This window comes from Dunckerocampus dactyliophorus, chromosome 7 (assembly GCF_027744805.1).
Source record: "Dunckerocampus dactyliophorus isolate RoL2022-P2 chromosome 7, RoL_Ddac_1.1, whole genome shotgun sequence".
Classification (NCBI taxonomy): domain Eukaryota; kingdom Metazoa; phylum Chordata; class Actinopteri; order Syngnathiformes; family Syngnathidae; genus Dunckerocampus; species Dunckerocampus dactyliophorus.
Genome location: NC_072825.1, coordinates 4,768,723 through 4,792,801, shown reverse-complemented (window position 1 = coordinate 4,792,801; position 24,079 = coordinate 4,768,723). Strand labels below are relative to the sequence as shown.

The following is a 24,079-nucleotide window of genomic DNA, read 5'->3' as shown; positions in this document are numbered from 1 at the left end:
TAATATAAAAAATCTGAACAACGTGTCTTCATAAACACAAAACAACGTTAAATAATAGATGAAGGACTTTGACTGGTGCTCATATTTCCGCCCCCAGCGACACATTTTGTCCAGGCAGCAGCTTTGTCATGCTCATGCTGTTGTACCACACATGTGCGCCAACAGGTCACATGATACCATCATCAGGCTGTCTGCATCGCCACTGTCACTATAAGCCTGGCTTGGCATAATGTATAAGGATACCTAGCCTTGCATCCAAAGGTCACACAAAGGTGTCAAGTGATGCACATGGTCCTCACTGCGTGTTTCCGCCCCCTGCTGCCTCGCTGGTCAATTATTCAACAACATAGCTTGGCACATAAATAATTACATCATCACAGAGGACTCTGGAACACATCAAGTCACTTTTAAATTTTTCTTGTCATTTAAATTAGAAATGAAGTGGTTTGATTTTGCTCAAGCCAGGGCTTGATGAAAAAGGATGTGATCAGTACAAATGGGCGTGGCCTCAGACACTTGGGGAAAACTTCAGGAAAGGACACGTAAGTGAGGAAGGGGTGCAATCTGGTGGTTCTACATGTAGAACAGCCATCAACAAATGGCGGACCTCGCTCCGGATCCGGGACCAATTAAAGTGAATGTGAAATATAACAACATATAATCATGCTCGCGGGCCGATCGGAGCGGCAGTTTTCGGGCGTCATTACTCCAGTTATTACGGTTACGTGACAGCAAACGCGGTGACGTAGGACGTGTTCATATACTATAATTAAAACTCTTCAAAAAGCTATAAAAAGTCATTAATATAATATGTGTTACCTAAATTATACCTGTAAAATGTACATGTTCCCATCACACTTTCCGATACGATACTTGTGCAAATACACCTAATGTGTAAAAATTTTAAAAAGTAGTGCATTTCAAATTATAGTGTAAAAAATACAAGACACGGTATTTTTAAAAGTGTATTTTAAACTCTGAAGTATAGTGAGGTAGTGGCGTGATTTACAATATAGCCAAGCTACCGTAATATAAAACAGAAAAAAAACAGGACAAAATTATGTAAAATAGGTAAGTATGTGAAAATGGTGTTTTAAACAATAAAAAAGTAAAATATAAAACATTAAATTAAATTATCATTAAGAAATTCTATAAGAATGAAAAGTAATTCATGCATGGCTTCGTTTAAGATCGGCCATCATTTCAATCTACTGACTGAGCCACTGTTTTTTGTCGTTTCGTACTTACCCAGGCATAAGAAAAAGTAGTTCCCACCAACGGCGTCATTTAGACAACATCTAAATAATTGGTTAGTTTCCACAGTGATAATTCCTGATAATTATGATCATTACCTCAGAAGACTGAAGTATCAAAGTATCAATATTTTGATTTCAGAGTCGATTTCAGAGCTAAAGATCTTGTATCGATAGTTCAGTAACAATCCGCACATCACCAACTCAATCTACTTTTTTTTCCAAGAAGAGAACAGAACAACGGCCTAAGGGAACAACTTAAAGACATTTGTACGCACGCACAACACAAACAACCTTTAGTAAATCAGCATGTGAGATTAAATTAAGTAAAGAAGTCAAAGCAATGCACTAATATGAGCCATTTCAAGAAACAATACAAGCAAATGACGTTCACAAGGCACTGAAGAAGGAAAACACTTGACCACATGTCATTCCGCACTATTCCTTATTATCTTATTAATTAAAAAGACACTACTCTTCTAAATTGTTTAGTGTTTTTATTTGAATTTAACTTTAAGAAAATTATTATATATTTTAATCTTATCAGTTGATAAGGCATTAACTACTATTACCTGTTATGCTTGATTGTTGATACATTGTTATGTCAGTTTGATCAGGAACATACGTGTTTATCCATTTAGTATACAGTGTCTGATTTATTCATTTATTGCTTGTTATTTATTATTATTGTCAGTTCTATCTGGACTGTACAATATATACCTAGATTAAAAACTAGATTGAAAAAATGTCTTGTGGGCACTAGGCCTGGGAAGATAATAAATTAAAAAATTAACCACACAATAAATGAATTAACTTGATCATTTTGCCGGCCTTAATATACTGCCATTTGCATGCAGGTCTGTTTTCCTGGTCTCCCGCCTCCAAACAGGCAGGAAGAAGGTTCCCTCTGTGAATTGGTTTCAGAACCTTGGTGCGTTTGTTCCACAGAACAGTGGCATGAACGGAGTGAGCCCCTATTGTCAGTCATACAGTCTCTGTCTCAGTGGGTGGAGGTCCACTAGCAGTGGTAGACACTTGTAGTGGGGCCGTCGTACCAGACCTCGCTTGGGTTGCTCAGCTACTCTGGTCCACGCACAGTGCTCATCTGTCACATACAGCTCTCCATAGGCACAGGACACAACATCGGCAACCCATTGGCCAAACTATGCGCAGGGCACCTGTGCTGGTGACGGTCGGTCATCCACAGGGCAGAGGCGCTGCGACTCTTGATGCCAATGGCTTTGGGCGGAGGAGCATCAAGAGTATCCTCATGTCATCACAGTGAGCTCAAGCAGGCTCGCAGTCCTCATCGAGAAGATGGCAGCCCCATCGTCTGACTAGCCGATGCAGGGCCAACATCCTTGACCGGTGAAGCCTCCCTTTGTCACAACACCTACTAGTGATGTAAAGTTAAACCAGCCTGCCCTTCAACGGATTCCACCCTTGTCTCGAAACAATGGACACAAGATTTCTGGATCTCCACAACAGTTTTATCACCCTTCACAACCATCACATTTATATCACTATACCTGGAACAGAGCTGACACCCTCCTGTCGTGGGAACTCTCCTACCACATGACCTTCTCTGGCTTCTGTGAAGCTTGCTTGTGACCACGTCTTCCTCTGGAGAGCGGCCAACACAATGGAGGCCATGGTGGTGTCACGCTGGTCCTCCCTCAGTCAATCCGAAGTTCCCTGATCAGCTGGGAGCCTCTGAACGACTGCCTGCTCACCACCACTGTGGGAAAATCATCACAGTCACCTACGCTCCAATGAATGTTGCAGATTACCAGGATGCCTTCTTCTATGATCAGCTCCTGTCCCTCCTTGAATGCACATTCACTCACATCATCTCCCTTCTTCTCACCACAGCCAGTAGACTTGTACAACTGTATCATCGATCTGTTGACGGCAGCGTGCGGCCACTTGCATGTTGTCAAGATGACTCCCACCTAGGCTACACTGACGACATGACCTTGTTCTGCTCCTTGTATGCCGTGCTGGAGGGAGCCCTTCGTGTGTTCGCTGAGGAGGCGACAAAGCTTGGACTGCATGTCAACTGGTCTATGACGAAGCTCATGCTTGTCTGAAGAAGTTAGCTACAAGCTCAAACAACTGTACCATCAAACATCTTCATCCCTTTCATCCACTATTTTAAAAAGGTAAGCTGGCACATGTTAAAACACAGAAAGTGAACAACTGTCAGTAATTGCCGAGAAAGAAAAGGTAGGATTAAGTATGTTGTGCCTCTTCCTACTCATTTTTGGACATGTTGAATTGTTAAAGTGTAGACATGACGGACTGCTGTGTACTGTAAAATGCATGTTCCAAATAAACTATTAATCATCTATTACAATTACCATCATGTTGTTTGTTTGTTATAGTTTTGTTTCCATGTCATTTGTTGAAATGTTGTCATGCTGTCGACTGTGTCAAGCGTCAAAGTTCACATAGTGTTGCAAACTTGTAGTGTTCGAAATAAACTTTTGCATTTAAAAGAGACATCAAAACATCTCGTGGAGGAGTAACTACACAATGCTGAGAGGGCGCAGATGTGAGAGGTGAGTGGGTGGGGTCAAATGCTTTGAAGGAACAGGAAGTTAGAAAAACTGCAAAAGACAAAGATCTCTGCCATCTTGTAGGCGGACGCCAGGTGAGCTGATTGGTGTGGCTTCTAAGAGCAGGTGGGGAGGAGTCTCATGTATCAACAGGGGCTCCTGTTGGCATTGGCAGAGTCACTACATCTCATCCGCGTGCGGCGACTTGGCGGGACGTTGACTTGCTTTCTCGATGGAACTGTTTCCAGATTGGAGAAGCTGCAAGCCCACATCTTCAAGATTCTGTTCAGGTTCTTTGACCTCTGCTTCTGGTTTCCCCGGGTTAAACAGAACCGATGAATCTGGATGGGCTGACTCGCCGGGTGTGGGCGGCGAGGAGGCCAAGTCTGTCAGGATGTTTCTGGAAAGGACTGGAAGGATCAAACAAGTCCCATTAGAGACAGCTGAGGTCCAGTGTACTGAGACAGGAAGTGATGTCACCTCCAGAGGGCCGGTAGTCATCATCTGCAGATGAGCGGCGGCTGATCGGACTCAAACTTGGCAGGAGGATCAAACTTAGTGACACGAAGATTATCTGAGCACACAAATACACTGAACGTCACACACTCACACGCATGCACGTAGGTGCACGTACACACGCACCAGTAGGCAGGTGCTGGTCTGCGCTGCCTTGCTAGTTGTTTGTTTGATCAGAGACTGAAGATGGCGCAGCTGACTCAGCAGAGACCTGAACACAAGCACATGTTACATTATGTCTGTGTGCATGTATGGTAGTGGTCTGTGCCTGCTTACATGTTGTGTTTCTCCAACTGCTCCGCCTTCTTCTGCAGATCCTTGTTCTGAGCTGTGCAAACTGCTGCCCTGTGAGCGCACACGCACACACACATCTGCAGTGTTTTCCACAGACTGTGATCTATTTGTGGTGGTGGGTTATAGCTTTGGTAAGAAGCAGAGTTACAATACATACCGCCACAGTCACATTGTAATACAGTATGAGTGAATAGGTAGCGTCTAATCTATTCTGTGGTATCTGTGGTAGGGCGCCATGAAACACATGGGAAACACTGATGTGTAAACAAAGGATGTGATTAGTTGACAAAGAGAAGAGGCACACCTGTTCTCCAGTCCATCAATATACTCCTTCCTGCGGCGGCGGCTGTCCTGCGCTGACTGCTTATTGCGAATTTTCCTACGAACTTTTTTCAGGATTCGCTCCTCGGCCTACCAGCGGATTGAGGTAAAAGGTCACTATAGGAAGCAGGCAACATGATGAAATGTCGGCCAAGTGTTTGACCTTAGTGAGCGGAAGCTGATTGGGAAGGGATACGCCCTCCTGGCTCAGCAACTTTTGCTCCTCCTCGGTCAGCTGCAGCTCCCACCTCGACTGAGGACGCACGCATGCACACACGAGTCAAACACATCGTGCACAAGTCTTCCCACACACGTTCACCCTTACCAAGTCCACATGGGGCGGAGCATTGTCAACAGGGACCAGCGGTATCTCGCCAACGACGCACGCGTCAGACAGTAGGGCCTGCGAGCTCCACTGGTCTGCACAGGAAAGACATTCAGAGTTTTCCAGGAGTGCTGCAAAAACACAGTGACACGTCAATGTCCTCACCCAGCTCAATGGAGACGACGTCTGTGCTCGCTTGACCTGGCTTCATGCTGCCCAGCCCGTTCAGGTCGTACACCACCTGGTAGACGGAGGGCGGGTTCAGCATCACCATGGTAACGGGACTCTGGACCACAGGATCCTCACAAATGCCGCTGTCACTCTCTGAGGACGGGCCGCCACCAAACATGTGGTTTGGATCGACCGCCTGGAGGGCATCCTCTGATTCACTGTCATCCAGGGCCTGAGTCAGAGGGGGCAGAGACTAAATGCGTAGCTAGCAGCGAGCTACCCATGTTTGTAGTGTTGTGTCAATTGGTGCACTTACACTTAAATCTTTTGAGTGCATAAGTGCTTTCACACTGAGAAGTACATCAAAATGCAACACAGTCAATATCCGTAACTTGTAATCAATACAAAAAAACAGAAGAAGACAAAGAAGAACAACACAGTGTACACAATATAATTATTGAAGGGTACTGACGCAAGTATTCCATTTGACACAGAGCACTAGATATCCATGCCTATCTATGAACTATAACAACGATGTGACCTCATTGGGGAGACACTCACAGAGCAGGCCAGTGGCACATCCTGCTGCCAGGTGTGTGCTGTTGTGTCGTCATGGTTACATGCTAACAGCTGTCTGCTTTCTGAATCCATGACCTGCAGAAGGGGGTCAAACGTCCGAAACACAAATATAACATAGTAAAAACATACCTTGTTGCCTTTCTAATCTACGGATGCACTTGCGGTGTAACATGGCCGCCACACAAAGCAAACAGTGAAGGAGGACATCCTGCTCCACGTCTAAGCAAACACTATTCTTTTACATTTTTATAACTCTCATTTAACTTCAGTAACAAACATAGATATATATTCAGTAATTGTGGAAATATCGACTTCTTGCTAACAAGGAGTAGACTTCTTGTTAACAAGAAGTAGATATTTACGGCAAACAAAATAAATAATAAAAAAGAGAAGTTGGGGAGTCAGAAGATCAAAATTGACATAATGATAGCACATGTTAAATACACAGAGACACAGCGAATAAAAGTCACTCACGATTCCACGTTTCACACTTCATCGGTCTGACCTCGTCATCACAAAGTGGTCCAGTCCTAAGAACTCTTCAAGACAACAACAAAAGTTTCGACTTCTGGTTCGAGGTATATACGTGACTCCCCCCTCGTCTCCTTCGCATTTTTTTCTGTTGCTGCGCATCGGCTGCAAACGCTTCTGCCGCCAACGTGCGGTCTTTTGAAGAACTGCAACTAAACGGAACAAAAAAGCGCACACCTGGGCAACTCTCTAGTGGTAACGCCACCTTTATTCCAACTTGTCGAAATTACAGTAAGATTGTTTGTTCCGATTGAGTAGCATTGTTCCTCACCTTTCTGACCCGAGATGCTTGCAGTACTTTCCGTCAACGTTCTATTATTTATCTGTATTAATGTCTCTTCTCTTGTTGTTGCTTAATTTATTGGTACATATGTTTCTTATGTTCTTATTCTTTTTCTTGTGTTTTCTTTCTTTTCTTGGGAGAATGAACAGAATAAGAATTTCATTGCATAGTATAACTACCTGTTTTACTATGCATATGACAATAAAACTCTTGAATATTGAATCTTGAATTAGCACCCAGCGTGCCTGCTTTTATTTTGAAAAGCGGAAGCACTGAGTTTGTGTTAAGGAACGTGACGGCACAGCGATAAAAGTGAGATCAGCTGATGGGAATTGAGTCACAAGTGAGAAAAGCAAACTTCTTTGTCTTCTTTTTGCTTTCTCTTCGTGTGGCAGCAGGACGTCTGGTAAAACGTTGGAATCGTCGTATTGGATTTGGTGACTTTATCGCGTAAGTCGTTGTCGTTTTTTTCCTCGAAACTTTTCAATGTCTTTGTCATTTTCCGGGGTCACAGTAGATCAAATTGACGGTGTCCAGTCACGGTAAATGTCAAACTGGCAGTGTGGCATCGCTGTAACGCAACACAAAATACACAGAATAATCTTTAAAAAAAAAAAACGTGATCACGTGAATTTACTGCACCTTTGTCACGTGCTCTCCACTGAGTTTGGCCACTTGGTGGCACCAGTTAACCATGTAGCCAGTTAGCTACTGTATGTAGCTCTAAAAGACTACAGTAATCGTCCTTTATCGCGGTTAATTGGCTGCAGACCCGACCATGATATGCAAATTTCCAAGAAATAGGATTCCTTTTTTATAAATGAAATATTTTCGTAGAGCATACAAACCCTGTTTACAACCTTTTTAACATGAGAGCCCTCTAGACTTGAAACAACACCCCTACATTCACCTTTACACTCATATTACCAGATATAGTAGATATTAAAACAGAAAATAAGCCATTTAAGACATAAATAAGTCTGATACTTGTGTGTTGCCGTAAATGTGTTCTTCTGCTAGAGGTCAGAAAGTGATGTTGGGGATTCAGAGTTGAGTTTTAGTTTAGTTTAGTTTAGTTTAGTTTAGTTTAGTAGTTGTGTTAGGGATTATCATGCCTGATGTGAGATAATTCAAACCTGCAATAAAAGCCTGTTGTTCCAGCAATCAAGTGTCTAATCAAACATTAACATTACTGACACCTAGTGACCAGTGTAGAATACTACAGCTCATCATGTCTTTAAATGAGTCTTCTGAATGCCTAATATGTGTATTTAACTTAATTTAGCCATTTTTGTGCTTGAAAATGCTTAATTTAGGTTAAAAAAAACCATACAATTTGCTTTAAATACGCAGAATTTTTTACTACGGTAATAAGCCGTATTCAACCACGAAATAGCATGATTTATTAAATGTATTTTGAAAAAAAAGTGAGCGTGAAGCAGTGAAATTTAAAGCGCGAAGTGGCGAGGGACGACTATATTCATCGACTACTTGATTGCTTTCTCAGTGTCTGATTTGATGCTCACTTTTATTCTATTTTTATTGTATTCTTTTATTCCTTGTTGAAAGTGCTAATGTCTTGCTTGTTTGTAAAGGAAATGTGAAAGCTCCATTTCACATTCTTCCTATATCTGCTGAGGATGTGTCGAGAGAATTGAAACTGCTAGACCCAAAAAAATCTGCCGGTCCAGATCAGCTTGAACCCTACTTTCTTAAGTTGGCTGCGGATTTCATTGCTCAACCCTTATCAAACTTGTATAACCTGAGTCTTCTTAATACCTGTAGTGATGTTCCAAGTATGTAGAAGTCTGCCTTTGTTCTCCCCTGCTAAAAAGGGGGAGATCCCTCTATTGTGAACAATTACAGGCCAATTTCAAAGCGGTGCATTTTAGCAACGGCCTTTGAAAGACTTGTCAGCAGTCAATTAAAAGGAATTCCTTAAGGAAACTAGCTCCGCATCAAGACACCAATCTGGTTTTAGGAAAAAACATAGCACTGTAGGTTTTGAACGGCATCATTGAAGCACTGGCTTTAAAGGAAGTGTGTGTAGTATTATTTATTTACTCATCAAAGTTGTTTGACACCGTCGATCATAATATCTTAATTGACTACATTGCACAGTATCTTATCACTAATAAGCTTATATTAGTTTATTAGTGGGCTTATCTGAGCATGCAGTTTCTCGGTTCAGAAATTATCTGTCGGGTAGATCAGTGTGTCCAGATGGCAGGGTCCTTGTCAACATTTCTGAGGGTCTCGAAGGGGGTACCACAAGGGTCTGTGTTAGGCCCCATTTTGTTTTCAATCTATATAAATGATCTTTGCAATAATTTGTCAGACGCTCATTCTTATTATTATTATTTATTGTTTTTCTTCGTCTGTTGTGCAAGCTTTCATTAATTTACAGTCGGCCTTTGATGTTGTTCAGGCCCTTCTGCAAAGGTTGAAGCTGGTTTTGAACACAGAGAAGACGAAGGTTATGCTGTTTTCCAGGGTTACTGCGCAGTCCAACAATCTCCCAGTCTTAACTTGTCAAGGTGAGTTGGTCTCATCCTACAAGCACCTGGGTTTCCATGTCGATGAACGTCTAACTTTTAAGTATCATATTGCAAGCTTAGTCTCTAAACTTAAGGTAAAATTGGGCTTTTACTTTAGGAATGGATCTTACTTTTCCTTTCGGAGCCGTCGTGAGACAGGTTAGTTTTACCGTACTGATGATGTGTTGTTGCAATAGTAATCCTGCTCTGCCAGCCTTGTGTCACCAACCTTTCTTCCATTGCTTGACTAAGGTGATGTGCTGTATATTCATGCATCTATTACATATCTACATTCTCTGGACATTGTGTGTATGATTGTGCTCTGAGGTTTATCACTGGATGTAGAAGTTTGACTCATCATTGCACTTTGTATAAAAAAGCTGAAAGGTCATCCTGGTCTGGCAGGAGATCCACTCATTGGCTGACTTTTATTTACAAAGCTCTGCTAGGGTTGGTCCCATCCTATCTCAGATCCTACATTATTAGGAATCATGGACATTTCAGGCTACGATCCACTGGCTATTTCACTCCGACTGTCCCTCATGTTTTCACAGAACTGGGGAAAAAGGCTTTTCGTTTTGCTCCCTTTTCATGGACCTCTCTGCAAGATAAATAAAAATGGGTGGACCTGATCCAATTCTTGAAACTAAGGAACTCAAAACATTGGATACTGTCACTGTTTTTAAATTAGCTGTTACAACTCTTAACGTATCCCTGACAATTTTACTTTTGTATTAGTGTTTTTTTTTAAATTTGTATTATTGTTTGTATTTGTAATTTTGCTGCTTCTTGGCCAGGTCTCTTTTGAAAAAGAGATTCTATAAGCTTCAAATGGTAAAATAAAGGTTTAATAAAAAATACATAAATAAAGCTGACTGATCAATCATGTTATTGCCTTCAGTCTTCTTTTGATGGTGTCTTCTGGGCCTGATGTCCACAAGGAAGACTGACATCGAAGATGTCCTTGGCCATCCTATCGTCTCCCGGGAGGAACGCTGAAATTCCCGCCCTGGAGTTCAAAGTGGCGGTGCTGGTGGTCCTGCTGGTGGTCACACTGCTTTTTGGCCTGGTCCCTCTCTGCCTCGTGCATGGGGCGGGGCCCTGCAGCATCAGCCCAGGTGATAGTATGGGTGGGCAGGAACGTGGGCGACGGCATATTGACGCCGCCTGTCTCGTTGCAGAGTCACGCCGGCGCCTGCTGGCCTTGATCAACTGTTTTGCGGGCGGGGTCTTCCTGGCCACATGCCTGCTGGACCTCCTGCCAGACTATCTCCAGGGAATCTCTGCTGCCTTCTCCAGTGCAGGAATTACGGTAAATCCTTGGACTTCCAGGACGGGTAGCACCACCTGAGTCAGCGTAATAGTGTGTACTATTAGCGTGTGCTGTTAGCATGTGATGTTAACCTTTTCACTGAATTTTGTGGTGCAGCTGCAGTTTCCTCTGCCCGAGTTCATCGTGGCCATGGGCTTCTTCCTGGTTCTGGTTCTGGAGCAAGTGATTGTGGCCTTCAGGGACCAGTCGTGGGCCCTCACTGAGGAGAGGCAGAGTCTGCTGGAGAACTCCAGCGTGCAGGCAGTTGACAGTGGGGAGGGGCTACCCCATCAGCGGCGTCACACCAAGGAGCAGTCCGACTCTGCATCATCGGCCTTGCGCGCCTTTGTGCTGGTCTTTTCTCTGTCGCTGCACTCGCTCTTTGAGGGTCTTGCGGTGGGCCTGCTCGGGCAGGTCGAGGAGGTTCTGGAGGTGTGTCTGGCTCTGGTCATCCACAAGAGCGTCATCTCGCTCAGCCTTGCCTTCACGCTGGTTCACGGCCGCCTGCGTCGGCCATTGGTCATCGCATGCCTGCTGCTCTTCGCCGCCATGGCACCGCTAGGCGTCGGACTGGGTGTTGCCCTCTCAGAGAGCAAAACATCGCCGCAGGGGCGGCTGGCTTGCTATACATTGGAGGGTATGGCGACGGGTACCTTTATCTACATCACTTTCATGGAGATCCTGCCGCACGAGCTTGGCCATGGCCGGGGCCGCGTGGCCAAGGTGGCTGTAACGCTGCTGGGCTTTGCCGTGGTCACCGCCGTGCTCTTCATCAAGATGTAACAGATGTAACAGGGTTGTGGAGTGGAACATCACTGCAAAAGATGGTTGCTGTGGAAACCTGCCATAGACATGATGGCACTGATCTGCAGGCATAGTCAGATTTGTTGGTCATGTGACGACACCAGAAACTACATCAAAAATGTAAAACACTTTTTTTTTTACTTAAATCTGAAGAGAAATAAAACCCCAACATAACATGAAACCTAATTTGTCTTGTAATTACAAAATATTGAATTCTTTATTTTCTTTATTAATGCTATAAACTTCTGTCTTTTAGGGCAGACGGCATAGTTCCATTGCTGGCCAGGGTTGAGTCAGGAAGTGCATCTGACGTAAAAACTATGCCAAAACGATTAATGCGATTGTCTTGCTGAGGCTAGCCCGGCCTGGCTATTTGACCTAAAGCATCCTCACAGCGACACGGTTGACAGAGTTCAAAGTGTCATTTCAAGGAAGCGCAGTAAGCAGTCTGGCCGACAGGCGGCGCCCTGCTCCCTTCTTCCGACTAATAAGCTTATGAAGACAGAAGACTCACGTCGACGTTAAGACCTCACTCGCTTTGTCTCCGCGTATTGTTACATTGGAAACCGAACACAAAATGATAACATGTCTCATTCTGACAAATGCTCTCTCGTTATTGAAAAGTTTTTAAAAGAAGAAACTGTTTGAATCGACGTGGTGAACTGTTTGCCAACATGCATGACCATGTATGGAGAGAGGGCGGTGCTGGCTCACTTGATAGCCACGCCTTATAGTGCCACTGGACTCTTGGAATTGTCCGTGATGTTGTCTTCATTTCATTTTGAACAATTTTGTCTTCCCTGAATGAATGAAAAAATATATATATATATATATATATATATATATATATATATATATATCTATATCATTGGCTAGATGTTGGATGTTGTAACCAACTTAAGATCTTGTGAACATTACAAGTTTTAACTTCTATTTCTTTAGGGCCTATATGTCTCTGATTGATCTGAGCTCATGCATCTGAAATTCGAGTTCTAAAGAACCTAATAAATAATCACATGAAACATACTATACTGTTTACCGCAGACTAGTTTTGGTCAAAGTCACCAAGCACATTTATTCTGAAACCATTTGAAATTTTTATACAGTTACAGTAGCACCTGTTGTGTTCCCTCTCATAAGTGACCTTAGATATTTTGTGTACAGATGAAATGCTCCCCAAACTACACTCGACACTGCCAGTTTGTCTTATCTTGTATCATGGATGTCAAAGTGAATCGCCCGTGACAACATGAAATTTCTGGAGTGACATTTAGCCCGAAAAATTATCCGACCACACTTTGTCTCCCACGGAATGTTGGTATATTAGTCTCTCAGGACGTACAAAGCAGCCAAAATTATATAACTCATGTAATCTCTGAAGGCTTTCTGGGTCCTTCCAATTCATTTCGCCTCCAAGTTGACCAGGTTTACCAAGGATAGTTTCAAAGGAACTACGTTCTTCATCACCGAAATCCGACCAGAACTGGACTTATGAGACTAAGTGGGGGGTAAGTCGCTCTTGATGGACTACACTGTTGATGCGGATGCCATCCAACTTGATGTAAAAAAATACGAACTATCCCTTTAAGAATTTCATCAGGGAATGTTAGTGAATCAGTGTGACCACAAAGAAGTCGCTCCCATTGTCGTGCTGCCCAAATTATTTTTCTTACACAGTGAAAAAGCGGCGCTTTCATAGCCGATTTTAAGATGAAAATATGGACACAACCTGGTCGGGACCAGGTGATGAGCTTTGCTAAGTATGCTAAGTTACAATGGTGATCTAGCCGAGGTTGTAGTACAAGCAAGCCTGGCTTTAGACTCAACAGACGTCGCTAAACCACTAAACTTGCTTCGCAGTACGAGTACGATCATCCCTCGTTTATATATTAGTTCCGGACCAGACCACAATAAATGAATTCCTGCGATATAAGATTCCGTGTTAATATGGAATTCTTAGTTAGAGGATAGAAAACCTGTTAAACAGTTTTTAACATTATTAGAGCCCTGTAGACATGAAATAACACCCCTATAGTCACTTTTACACCTTTAACATATTGCGCAGCTCTTATGCTGTAGGGACTCAAGACGGCAGCTAGCAAGCTAGTGACCGAAAGACAACATGAGGCTTTTTTTTTTTTTTTTTTTTTTTTCCCCCCTGTCCTGTCCAGCCTTTAAAGCAGATAGAATTGTATACCTAAATGCCGTCAAGTGCTCAACAGATTTACTCTGCCAGAGAGAAGTGTGATATACACTTCCCCTGTCATACAAAATTTATTCGACCTTGATGCTTGTTATAAAGCAAATTTGGAGCGCCCGGACCGGAGCAGGAGGGGACAGAGAAGAAGAGAAAAGGAAACGGGGGGGGGGGGGGGGGGGGGGGGGGGGGCGAGAGGGGACAAAAACAAAAAAAAGAGAGACAAGAGACAAGGACAACAGCAGCAACAACAACAATTGTGACAGAACAACAGAAACATACCGAACGACATCAGCAAATAAATGTCCGTGACAACTATAAAGACGAACAAGGATAAAGGACAAATCAATATCAACAACCACAATGACAAAGCTGTCAATGACAATCAGACATAATAGCAGTCATGAAATGATGACCTATGACAGTGATCACAATGACAATACTGCATTGAAACAGTCGCACACAATAGCAGTCATGAAATGATGAATTATGATAGTGATCACCATGATAATACCGCATTGAAACAGTCACACATAACTGTAGTAATGAAATGATTATCCATGATAGTGAATAGAATCAAAGTTACTGTAATGCACATCATTGTAAAAAAAAAAAAAATACATATACACACATATATACATACATACACATACATAAATACATATATATATATATATATATATATATATATATATATATATATATATATATATATATATATATATATATACACATATATACCGCACATACACACATATATATATATAGTCATACTGCTGAAATCACCGTCGCTGTAATAAAACCAACAACATAATAACACCCTGGATAACTCAGTGAGTAATGTGGGGAAGTACGTATGTACTGTGAGTGTGCATATGTACAGGTATCTCTGTATGTAAGGAAGACTTCATATATATAAGACAACATGAGGCTTAATACAACCCCTGGCATAAATTATGGAATCATCGGTCTCAGAAGGTGTTCATTCAGTTGTTTAATTTTGTAAAAAACAAAACAAAACAAAAAAAGATCACAGTCATGACACAAAACTAAAGTCATTTCAAATGGCAACTTTCTAAAAGAAATTAAGAAAAAAAACTGTCAATAACAGTTACTTTTTTCGACCAACCAGACTTGGTTGTTCACAGTTAACTGTCTAAAATCTGGATCAAGTACAAACAACATGGGAAGGCTTTTAAAAGGCAAGCATACCAGTAGACCAAGAAAATCATCAAAGCATCAAGACTGAAAACTTAAAGCAAGGAGTCTTGAAAACAGAAAATGCACAGCAAAACAAATGTGGATCAAATGGGAGGAAACAGGAGTCAATGTCTGTGGCCGAACTGTAAGAAAGCACCTCAAAGGAAATGAGATTTACATCCAGAAAAGCTAAACCAAAGGCATCATTAACACCTAAACAGAAAAAACAGTTACAATGTGCTTAGGAAAAGCAATGGTGGACTGTGGATGACTGGCTGAATGTCATATTCAGTGTGATGAATTGCCAATCTGCATTAGGCAAGGTGATGATGCTGGAAGTTTTGTTTGGTGCCGTTCCAATGAGACTTATGAAGACGACTGCCTGAAGAAAACCTGCACATTCCAACAGTCATTGATATCTGGATGCATGTCAGGCAAAGGCACTAGGGAGATGGCTGTCATTACATCGTCAATCAATGCACAAGTTTACGGCGACATTTTGGATACTTTTCTTATCCCATTAATTGAAAGGATAAGACGATAATGCATCTTGCCATAGAGCATAAAAAAGACACATAAGGTCAATGTCATGGCCTGCAAATAGTCAAGATCTCAATCAAATTGAAAATGTGTGGTGGAAGTTGAAGAAAATGGTCCATGAGAAGGCTCCAACCTGCAAAGCTGATCTGGCAACAGCGATCAGAGAAAGCTGGAGCCATATTTATGAAGAGTACAGTTTGTCACTCATTTAAGTCCATGCCTCAGAGACTGGAAGCGGTTATAAAAGCCTGAGGTGGTGCAACAAAGTACTAGCTGTGTAGAAGTGATCTTTTGTTGTTTTTTTTTCCATGATTCCATAATTTTTTCCCCCAGAGTTGAGTGAGTCCGTATTTGTCCCTCTGCTTGGTCTAAAAAAGTAAGTTTTACTGACGACCATTTTTTCTTAATTTCATTGTGTTTCTTAAAGCCAGAAAGTTGCCATTACAAATTACTTTAGTTTTGTGCCATGTCTGTGATCTGCTTTTTTTCTACAAAATTTAACAACTGAATGAATATCCTCCAAGACTAGTGATTCCATCATATTTGCCAGGGGTTATAAGTCTGTCCCCTTTAAAGCACATAAAGTTCCAAAATGTTCTTTGTCTTCCACCCCCAGACACACATTAAAACCAAAGGCAGATTTACTGTCACGGCTGACTACTCATTGCTTATTATATTTGTGTGTATTCTGGGCGCACGGGAATAATAAAAAAAAGTCATCTTTGAAATATCGATTTTGAATGCGTGCAACGAATGCCTACCTCTGGTCCCCGAAGATAGCTGCAGAGTGAGAGCCCTTCGCGTCCGAGCGGCAGCCTTTGACGATCTTCGGCGCACGTCAAACTGGTCTCGTCGCTGGCGAACATGTCTGCGGGCTCAGGTGGCTGTGGACCCGGCCCCGGCCCTGGTCCCGGAGTCGGGTCGGGGGCCTCGAACCCCCGAAAGTTCAGCGAGAAGATCGCCCTGCACACGCAGCGTCAGGCCGAGGAGACGGCCGCCTTCCAGGAGGTCATGATGGACATCACTTCGACGCGGGTGAGTGAGACCCGAGAGGCGGAGGCTCACGGAGAGATGGCCGCCCCACCGCAGGCCTCAGCCGGGCTCGTCAGCCTCGGAGATACGGTCCTCCTCCGTTCACAGCGACACTTGAGAGCAACGAGTCGAGTCGCCTTTATTCCCCACCTATGTGTAAAAAAGAAGAAGAGTCTCGTCGTCCATTTCCGATTGTTGTTAGCTTACTTAGCATGTTAGCTTCTGCGGCTAGTTGGCTTGTTTACTATCTGTCATCCAGCTCACTGTAGGCAGCGGAACTCCCTTCACACTTTCTACCATTCTCAACACTTTGTGAACTTAACACACACAACGAGCGCAAAGACTGCAGCACAGCGACTTCGCTATTCCCAACACTCCCCCTTTACATTCGGCGGTCATGGAAGTCACGTATATAAATGTTAACGTTAATTGGAAACAAGCTGTGGCTGTTGGCTGCCAAAGCAAATGAAAGCGTGCATTAGAAAATACGATTGAAATGTCAAGATTCTTTGTCAATTCAGCATGGGTCCAAGACACAAAGGATTTAAGTTACGTTTCCCTCTATCTGCAGTGCAACTTCAAGAAAACTGTATGAAATAATTTTTAGAATGTAAAAAAGCGTCGATATTTACTATATGTGCAATATCACAATAAGTAACTGTATGTACAACATTGCAGAATGAGCAAAATGCATTTATGTGTAATTATTGCTTGAGCAGATGTCACAGTTGACCACACTCTGTTCTGCATGTGAACTGATAGATATTCTTTAGTAAACCTGTGGGGAAGGTAAATTGATGTGAATAGTATTAAGTTATTTATGAATGATGTAAAAAAAAAAAAAAAAAGCAACTCACTAGTTGTCAGCTTATGGACTTTAATGCACCTCTGTTTGTTTACTTTCTACTGGAAGGTTAAAAAGGTAAAGGTGCTTTATTACAAATTATTCTTCATGTCTTCACACTGTGGGCATTGCCCACCTCCAGACAGGAAGTGGACCTGAATAAATTCAGTTTTTGTGAGAACCAACCTGTTGTGTTCTTTTGAGCAGCTCCAGGCCCAGAAGCTCCGCCTGGCTCGGAGTCAAGGTCCGTACTACGGAGGCTCGCTTCCCAACGTCAACCAGATCGGCCGGAGCCCGCAGGACCTGCAGGTGAGTGCGGACCTCCTTCTAGCACTTCTTTATGCCATGTGGCGTGTTATGGAGGTCTCACTCTGACTTGGGTTTGTGTGCAGACCTCCTTCCCGTCAACTCTGGAGTCCAGTCGCTCCACACGTCATCACGGCCTGGTGGAGAGGGTCCAGCGAGACCGCCGTTTCATTTCGCCAGTCAGGCCGTACCGCAACCGCCAAGTATCCTTTAGCTAAACTTCCTTGTTGACTTTTTTTTTTTTAAAGTCTGCTCGATGTTTGCTTAACCAACGACCTCAGGTGGACAACACTTCATCTAACTCCGCCTACTTGTCCCTGCCCCCTGACCCCAGCTGGAGAAGGTAGAGTCCACTAGCCCGCCTCTGTGTGTCCACTAGCCCGCCTCTGTGTGTCTTTACGGACACATACTCGGAGACATACTTTCTGTTTCCGTCTTGTTGCTTTGCTGCTTTGGACCGCTAACATGCTAGCTTGGAAGACAGGAAGCTGCACAACTTTGGAAGAGCTCTCACTACCTCTTTTCCCTCCTTTCCTCCCACCTTCTTGTGGGAATCTGCTTGAAATCCTTCCAGCGCTTTCTAATCAGAGGTGCGTCTAAGGCACATGGCTTCTCGGGCACACGCCTCCATGGCATCCAGTCGCTTCCTTCTGGGAAGTTTACTTGGACTTTTCCTTCCTGCCCTCATCTCATGCTTCCTGATGCTGCCTCCTCTTCCTCTCTTTTTGAATGTTCTCTTTTCCGTGCTCTTGCCGGGCAGAGGAAAATAACGATTTCTTCTTGTCGATCATGAAAAGGAATTTGTCCGGAATCTTCCCGGGGGATAAAAGCCAGTTGTTCCGTCTCCCTACCACTGCACTCAACAGGTGAATCTTCCTATTCCTCCTCCTTCGTCTTCCTCCCTCCGTCTGCATCAATAAATCTTTTTCCTTTTCTTCTACTTTTCCTTCCTTCTGCCACACGCAGGTAAGTTTGTGTGAACCAATCACAGCCCACGGCCTGGTAATGGCGTCAACGATGGAGGCTGTGATTGGTCGACTCTGTTGATTGGCTCACTAACAGCCACTGTGTGTGTCGTCCCACAGGACGAACTCTGACTCCGCCCTCCACACCAGCGTCATGAACCCGCCCTCAGGCGACCCCTTCGCCACGGGAGGCTCTGCCCTCACGTCCCATGGAGGCAGGCGCAACGGTGAGACATTAAATTTTAGAGCCCGCTCACTGCAACCCTAAACCAAACGTCAGCCTGTCGACAACACACTAACACGTGCACACGCTTGTCGTCCAGTCTTTCCCTATCCTGTCCCCCCTATCGAAGAGAACGTCCTCGATGATGGCAAGCTCCTCAAAGCCTGGGACTCCAAGAAGGTGATGCCTCCTCACGCTTGTGCTCACGTGCACCAGTCCTCAACAAGGTGATTGATGTGTGTTTTTCCCCGCCTCCAGTTTCCTCTGCTGAGCTCCAGACCAAAGTCATGTGAGGTTCCTAACATCAAGTACGTCCTAAGTACCTTACTTACTTACTTAACTACTTTGGGGTGTAACGCTACGCCATTGTCACAGTTCGGCACATATTTGGGTTTTAAGGTAATGGCTTGGTTAATTTTCGGTACATGAAGGAAACAAAATGCAAAACATAAAATTGCTTTAATGCTTCTTTAAAACTTCTTTAATGATTTTTAAAATGAATCATAAAAAACAGGTAATTCTCCAAATAAAAATTCAAATACAAATATATATAGTGTACAGAAAAATTTAAGGGCACTTTGATACATTTTGTATATTAAGATGCTAAAGATGGATGGATAAAAGGATTATGGAAAAGGCAATGCAGCCGTAGTCAAGGCAAGATATTAAAAAGCTTTCAGCAGTGGGGCAATTTTCAATTCATCATCAAATAGTAAGTTAACAAATGAACTTGGAAACGCATTTCTACAGTAGAGTTGATGACGCAAAGCGCAGCCATGAAACAATTGAAATTTTTTTCTACATAAATAGCTGCTACAAGTGAACGGATAACTTCAATGATAGGTATAGGCACCTTACCGCTGAGTTAGTTTATCTGTAATCGAAATAATAAAGATGAAAGTTGCATTATCCGTGTGTGCCTGCCGACATCTGTTCTCCACGGCACTCATTTCATTTCCAAGGTGTGCTGGCTTTTACTGAGCCGTGGTTACCCGCCACGATCCATTACATGTAGCAGAAACCCTGCAGCTTGTCAGCTCCCCATCTCTACTGAATAATGGTGGTGGATTATGAATACAAGTACCACCCCTATTAACTACTGTTTCATTTCCAAATAACTACTTGAAACAACATTTTTGTGTTCAGTGTCTTCATGTCGCCAGAGCAACAGTCCGCCCCGGCCCACAGCATCCCCTCGGTGCTCAACACGGGCGGCTCGCTGCCTGACCTGTCCAGCCTCCACTTCCCCTCGCCGCTGCCTACGCCCCTGGACCAGGACGAACCCGGCTACCCAGGCTCCCTGAGCGGGTGCAGCAGCACAGGCAACCTGGCGTCCACGCTCACACAGCTGGGCATCAACGCCGCCACCAACGCAGCGGGAGGCAACGGCGCCTTCCACCATCACACGCCTGGTAAGAAGATTGATGTCACATCACACCATCCACTACGTAAACCAATCAGACATCTTTGTTTCCTCCTTCAGGTCTGCTGGCGTCGCTACAGAGCACGCTCAGTAACCCCTCCCTGCAGTCGTCGCTAAGCAACCCAAACATCCAGGCGTCATTCAGCAGCCAGTCTTTCACCAACTCCCTAAGCTCCGCCTCCTTGCACTCATCGCTCAGCAACCCTTCACTGCAGTCGTCCCTCGGCTCCTCCCCATCCCTGCCCTCCTCCCTCAGCAGCCAATCGCTGCACTCATCCCACAGTAGCTCCTCTCTCCAGTCGGCCTCTAGCGGTAACCCCGGCTACAGTGGCTCCGCCTCTTACACGCCGTCTCTCAGCACATCGCCGCGGAGACGAGCCCATCTCTCACCGCTTATTCTTCCCATGGGAGGGGATACACGGCGGCATCTCTCCAAGCAGTTCTCCCCCACTATCTCCCCCACGCTGTCCTCCATCACGCAGGTAACACACATACACACACACTCCCTCTCTCTGAAAATGGCCACCTGACATTGGACGCTTCCCACGCAGGGCGTTCCTCTGGACACCAGCAAGCTGCCTCTGGACCAGCGCTTACCTCCGTACCCGCTCAGTCAGCACCAGACCACCTCCCAAACCCCCCAGCAGTCCCCTCTGCTGACTCAGCATCAACCACAACAGATGCTCCGTCTTCAGCAGCCCCGGTCCAACACGCAACCGTCACAGAACCTTCTCAACGCTCAGCACTTTGCAGCGGCGGTACGTGTGTCTGAACCGTCGGCTGTGGTCAGCTTTGCCCATCTGCTTCTGACAACTGTGTGTGTTTGTCGTGTGTTTGTGTAGCAACGCCCAGGCAGCTCGCAAGCCAACACGCCGCTCGTAAAGAATAAAAGTGCCTTGGACCAGTACCTCCATGGCTCCTTGACCTCCCAGTGTCAGGTGAAACAGGAGGCGGAGCTACAAAGGAGCGGGAACCTCCCGCAGCTGCAGCAGATGAGCCATAACTTGTCCTCCGACCTGTACAATGTGAGTGTTAGCTCTGTCACCCCCTGCTGGTCGTGTTGTGCACTAATCAGGACTTGGTGTATGTCGTCATGGTAATGTGATGAATGGGTGGTGTTTTCCAGGACGCCTTGCTCAACTCTCTGCTGGATGACTCGTACCTGAGCATGCAGCTCGGCTCCAAGTCTAACCAACAGGTAACACACGTCACATGATTACGAGTGTGTGGATCAGTAGAGGTTCTAGACATCTGGGGACCCAAATCTTGCTTTGGGCCCTGGCTTGTTTAACGACTGATCGTGTCAGTGTTTGGGGCCCCCTAGCGGCTGCGAGGCTCTAACCAGCCGCCAATGTCGCGTACAGGAAGAGTCGTATGCGCGCTCATGTCTGGTGCATTATATATAATCTTCTGTTGTAGTTCACGGCTGAGATGCAGGGCGACGTCCTGTCACTAAACCATGGTGGACTGGGCAGCGGCCGTGCTGACATGCAGGTGGCGCCGGAGTCGGTGGAGCGAACGCTCCTCAACAACCAGAACTATGGCTGCGGCAGTGATGCTCGGCAAAACGTGCCTAACATCATTCTCACCGGTGGGTGAACGAGCACGCGCGCTGTCTACTGCTACCAAACAAGACGTTGCTTTGTCCGACTGATGTTTCCCTGTATCTACAGGCGACTCGCCGCCGGGTTTGTCCAAAGAGATTGCCAGCGCTTTGTCACATGTCCCCGGCTTTGAAATGGACCCCTTCTCCCTGGACGACCCCCTCAGGATTGACCCACTGGCCCTGGACATGCTGGAGGGTGACCTGATGCTGGCCGACCCTGCTGTGGAGGATTCGTTTCGCTCCGACAGACTCAAGTGAGGCGGCTCCCCCTACAGGACATCAGTGGGACAGGCGAGTGGGCGCCAGTTGAAGGCGGAGAAGACGCAATGTTGGTCACAAGAGGGTGGACCGCAGAGTGAAAGGCAGCAGGGGGCAGCTTGTGTTTTTAGGCATTAGCTTGTACGAGTGTCCAAGATGCAACTGTGCAGGGAACAAGCGACGCCGCCTTTCTGTCAAAAGCTGCAACGCCTTCTGCAGATGCATCGTGCAATCAGCCAAGCCGCCGCTACGTTGTTTACCTTCAGATCAGAACTGCTTCATTAGGAAGTCAGCCATCAATGACAGGAAGTAGCTTACCCCTCGCCATGCCAAAACGCTTTCATGCCTCATGTCGCTATGCAACCTCGAGAGGAATAGAGCACATGGCCTACGGCCTTTGTTGTGCCGCCAGGTGGCACTATTAGCATTGTCATGATTGCATGGATCACATGACCCGCTGGCGCTGGCTTAATTTGCAGCTTCTTTTCGAAGGAAGAATTTGATTTTGATTTTTTTTATACAAACTTCAACTAAACCGAAGGAACAAACTAACCCAGATTTTACCTTGGCACTTTGATCGACCAATAATAAGAATGTACGAGAATGCACTCACTGTGATTGACAGCATGTAGCCCCGCCCTCGGCACGCCTCAGCAAAACTCATTGAGATGCGACGCACGCTGGCGTGCTCGTAACACAGGAAGCTGTTTTTTCAATTGTGCTCCCACATTTCCTGTAAACAATAACACACATTAGGGCCGAGCATTCAGTTGGCACAAATTTGTCATCTGGAAAGAACAATTCATAGGCTGTGTCTCAAATGGAATACTTGCATCAGTACACTTCAATAAGTATACTGTGTACACTGTGTACTTAGTTCCTGAGTATTTGAATTTTGACAGTTTAGTGCTGTCCCAATTCCTTTACTGTTGTCACACAGTTACCGAAAATATTAATAATTTGTCATCTTCTTCCTCATCTTCATTTTCTTTGTTGTCATTGTCTTCCTGTTCTTGGTCTTCTCTCCTTTTTAATGGTTAGTTGAAACCACATGATGGATTATCACCAATATTTGGATCACCCCATCTGCCATCTTTTTTCTCCCACCTTTCCATTTGACCATAATGGAATCATTTTCATCATGATTTCAAGTTTGGAAAGGTTTGCTAGTTTATCCCCTTCTAGTACGTAGCCAAGATGGCAACTCTTGAGGGTGGCAAGTGTCCATCACTGCAACATGCGGGTACTGACTGTGTACTGCTTTTTGTCGAACTTCTCAGTGTGAACTTATTGCACTCACAAGACTAAGTCTAAGTATGCAAGTTCACCAATTGACACACAGCCTCAGTCAACTTTGGAATGTTGCACAAAAGGTGACATGTTTAGCACGACTCAGCAGTAAGTCAGCTTGTGCTCAGGCCTCATTGGTGGAGTAGAGGATGCTGTGAATGTTTGAAAGTTGGTGGCCATGCATGTTACAGCGTGTCCTATGAGGTTTGTTCTTTGGACGTTATACCAACACACATCAAGTTATCCAGTCAAACGGCCTTAACAGTGACTTCCTCTTTGAATAGGAAGTAGAAACACGCTGGTTCTAAAAAGGTGAAAACCATGTCAAAGGACTTTAAACGCTGTTAACAAAAACAAACCTTTTTTAGATGGGTTTTATGCAATAGAATCACAATGCAGTTCTAGACTCTGCCATTTGGGGGAGCTTTTGGTGTTAGGGATGAACTAAAGGCCATATTTCATATTGTCACATTTTTACAGACGTTTGCTTTTAATTGTTAATGTTCCTTGTTGCTTTTAGGCTTAAGTACGTGTTCATGTTGAAGTCGTTGTTATAATTGTAATAAGCAGGGAATGTCACGTATCTTGTACATATGTTTGCAAAGCAGCTACCAGAGATTTATAAAGAAGCTGTAACTTGACATTATTTTGCAGAAAATAAACCCAAGTGTTTATATGAACTGTTCTTACCAAGTTTTAACATTCAGGGTG

General features: G+C 44.5%; 3 protein-coding genes across 6 annotated transcripts; 2 read left to right on the top strand and 1 right to left on the bottom strand.

Moving 5' to 3' along the window:
* Nucleotides 1-1,022: 1,022 nt before the first annotated feature.
* creb3l4 (cAMP responsive element binding protein 3-like 4) lies at nucleotides 1,023-12,259 on the bottom strand. The gene is made up of 10 exons (XM_054780967.1): nucleotides 6,492-12,259; nucleotides 6,000-6,092; nucleotides 5,433-5,670; nucleotides 5,268-5,362; nucleotides 5,106-5,195; nucleotides 4,926-5,032; nucleotides 4,604-4,672; nucleotides 4,454-4,538; nucleotides 4,292-4,385; nucleotides 1,023-4,221 (listed from the first exon to the last, which is right to left on the bottom strand). The coding sequence occupies exons 2-10, from the start codon at nucleotides 6,087-6,089 to the stop codon at nucleotides 3,992-3,994; spliced, it is 1,098 nt and encodes a 365-aa protein (XP_054636942.1). The 5' UTR covers nucleotides 6,090-6,092; nucleotides 6,492-12,259; the 3' UTR covers nucleotides 1,023-3,991.
* On the top strand, nucleotides 7,101-12,353 carry LOC129184731 (zinc transporter ZIP1-like). Of its 3 annotated transcripts, XM_054780969.1 has the most exons (6): nucleotides 7,101-7,281; nucleotides 9,260-9,368; nucleotides 9,487-9,527; nucleotides 10,270-10,486; nucleotides 10,550-10,680; nucleotides 10,798-12,353. In XM_054780969.1, exons 4-6 carry the CDS (start codon nucleotides 10,327-10,329, stop codon nucleotides 11,461-11,463), a joined length of 957 nt encoding a protein of 318 aa, XP_054636944.1. In that variant the 5' UTR covers nucleotides 7,101-7,281; nucleotides 9,260-9,368; nucleotides 9,487-9,527; nucleotides 10,270-10,326; the 3' UTR covers nucleotides 11,464-12,353. The 3 variants fall into 3 exon arrangements, with proteins under 3 accessions (XP_054636944.1, XP_054636943.1, XP_054636946.1); XM_054780968.1 differs by lacking the exon at nucleotides 9,487-9,527 and having other exon boundaries at nucleotides 10,798-12,350; XM_054780971.1 differs by lacking the exons at nucleotides 9,260-9,368; nucleotides 9,487-9,527 and having other exon boundaries at nucleotides 10,798-12,351.
* Nucleotides 12,354-16,118: 3,765 nt separating this feature from the next.
* Nucleotides 16,119-24,048, top strand: LOC129184728 (CREB-regulated transcription coactivator 2). Of its 2 annotated transcripts, XM_054780964.1 has the most exons (15): nucleotides 16,119-16,456; nucleotides 17,505-17,606; nucleotides 17,690-17,806; nucleotides 17,885-17,946; nucleotides 18,401-18,469; nucleotides 18,689-18,795; nucleotides 18,892-18,971; nucleotides 19,050-19,099; nucleotides 19,938-20,203; nucleotides 20,275-20,696; nucleotides 20,766-20,972; nucleotides 21,057-21,239; nucleotides 21,341-21,412; nucleotides 21,634-21,805; nucleotides 21,888-24,048. In XM_054780964.1, exons 1-15 carry the CDS (start codon nucleotides 16,286-16,288, stop codon nucleotides 22,076-22,078), a joined length of 2,271 nt encoding a protein of 756 aa, XP_054636939.1. In that variant the 5' UTR covers nucleotides 16,119-16,285; the 3' UTR covers nucleotides 22,079-24,048. The 2 variants fall into 2 exon arrangements, with proteins under 2 accessions (XP_054636939.1, XP_054636940.1); XM_054780965.1 differs by lacking the exon at nucleotides 18,401-18,469 and having other exon boundaries at nucleotides 16,121-16,456.
* Nucleotides 24,049-24,079: the final 31 nt, after the last annotated feature.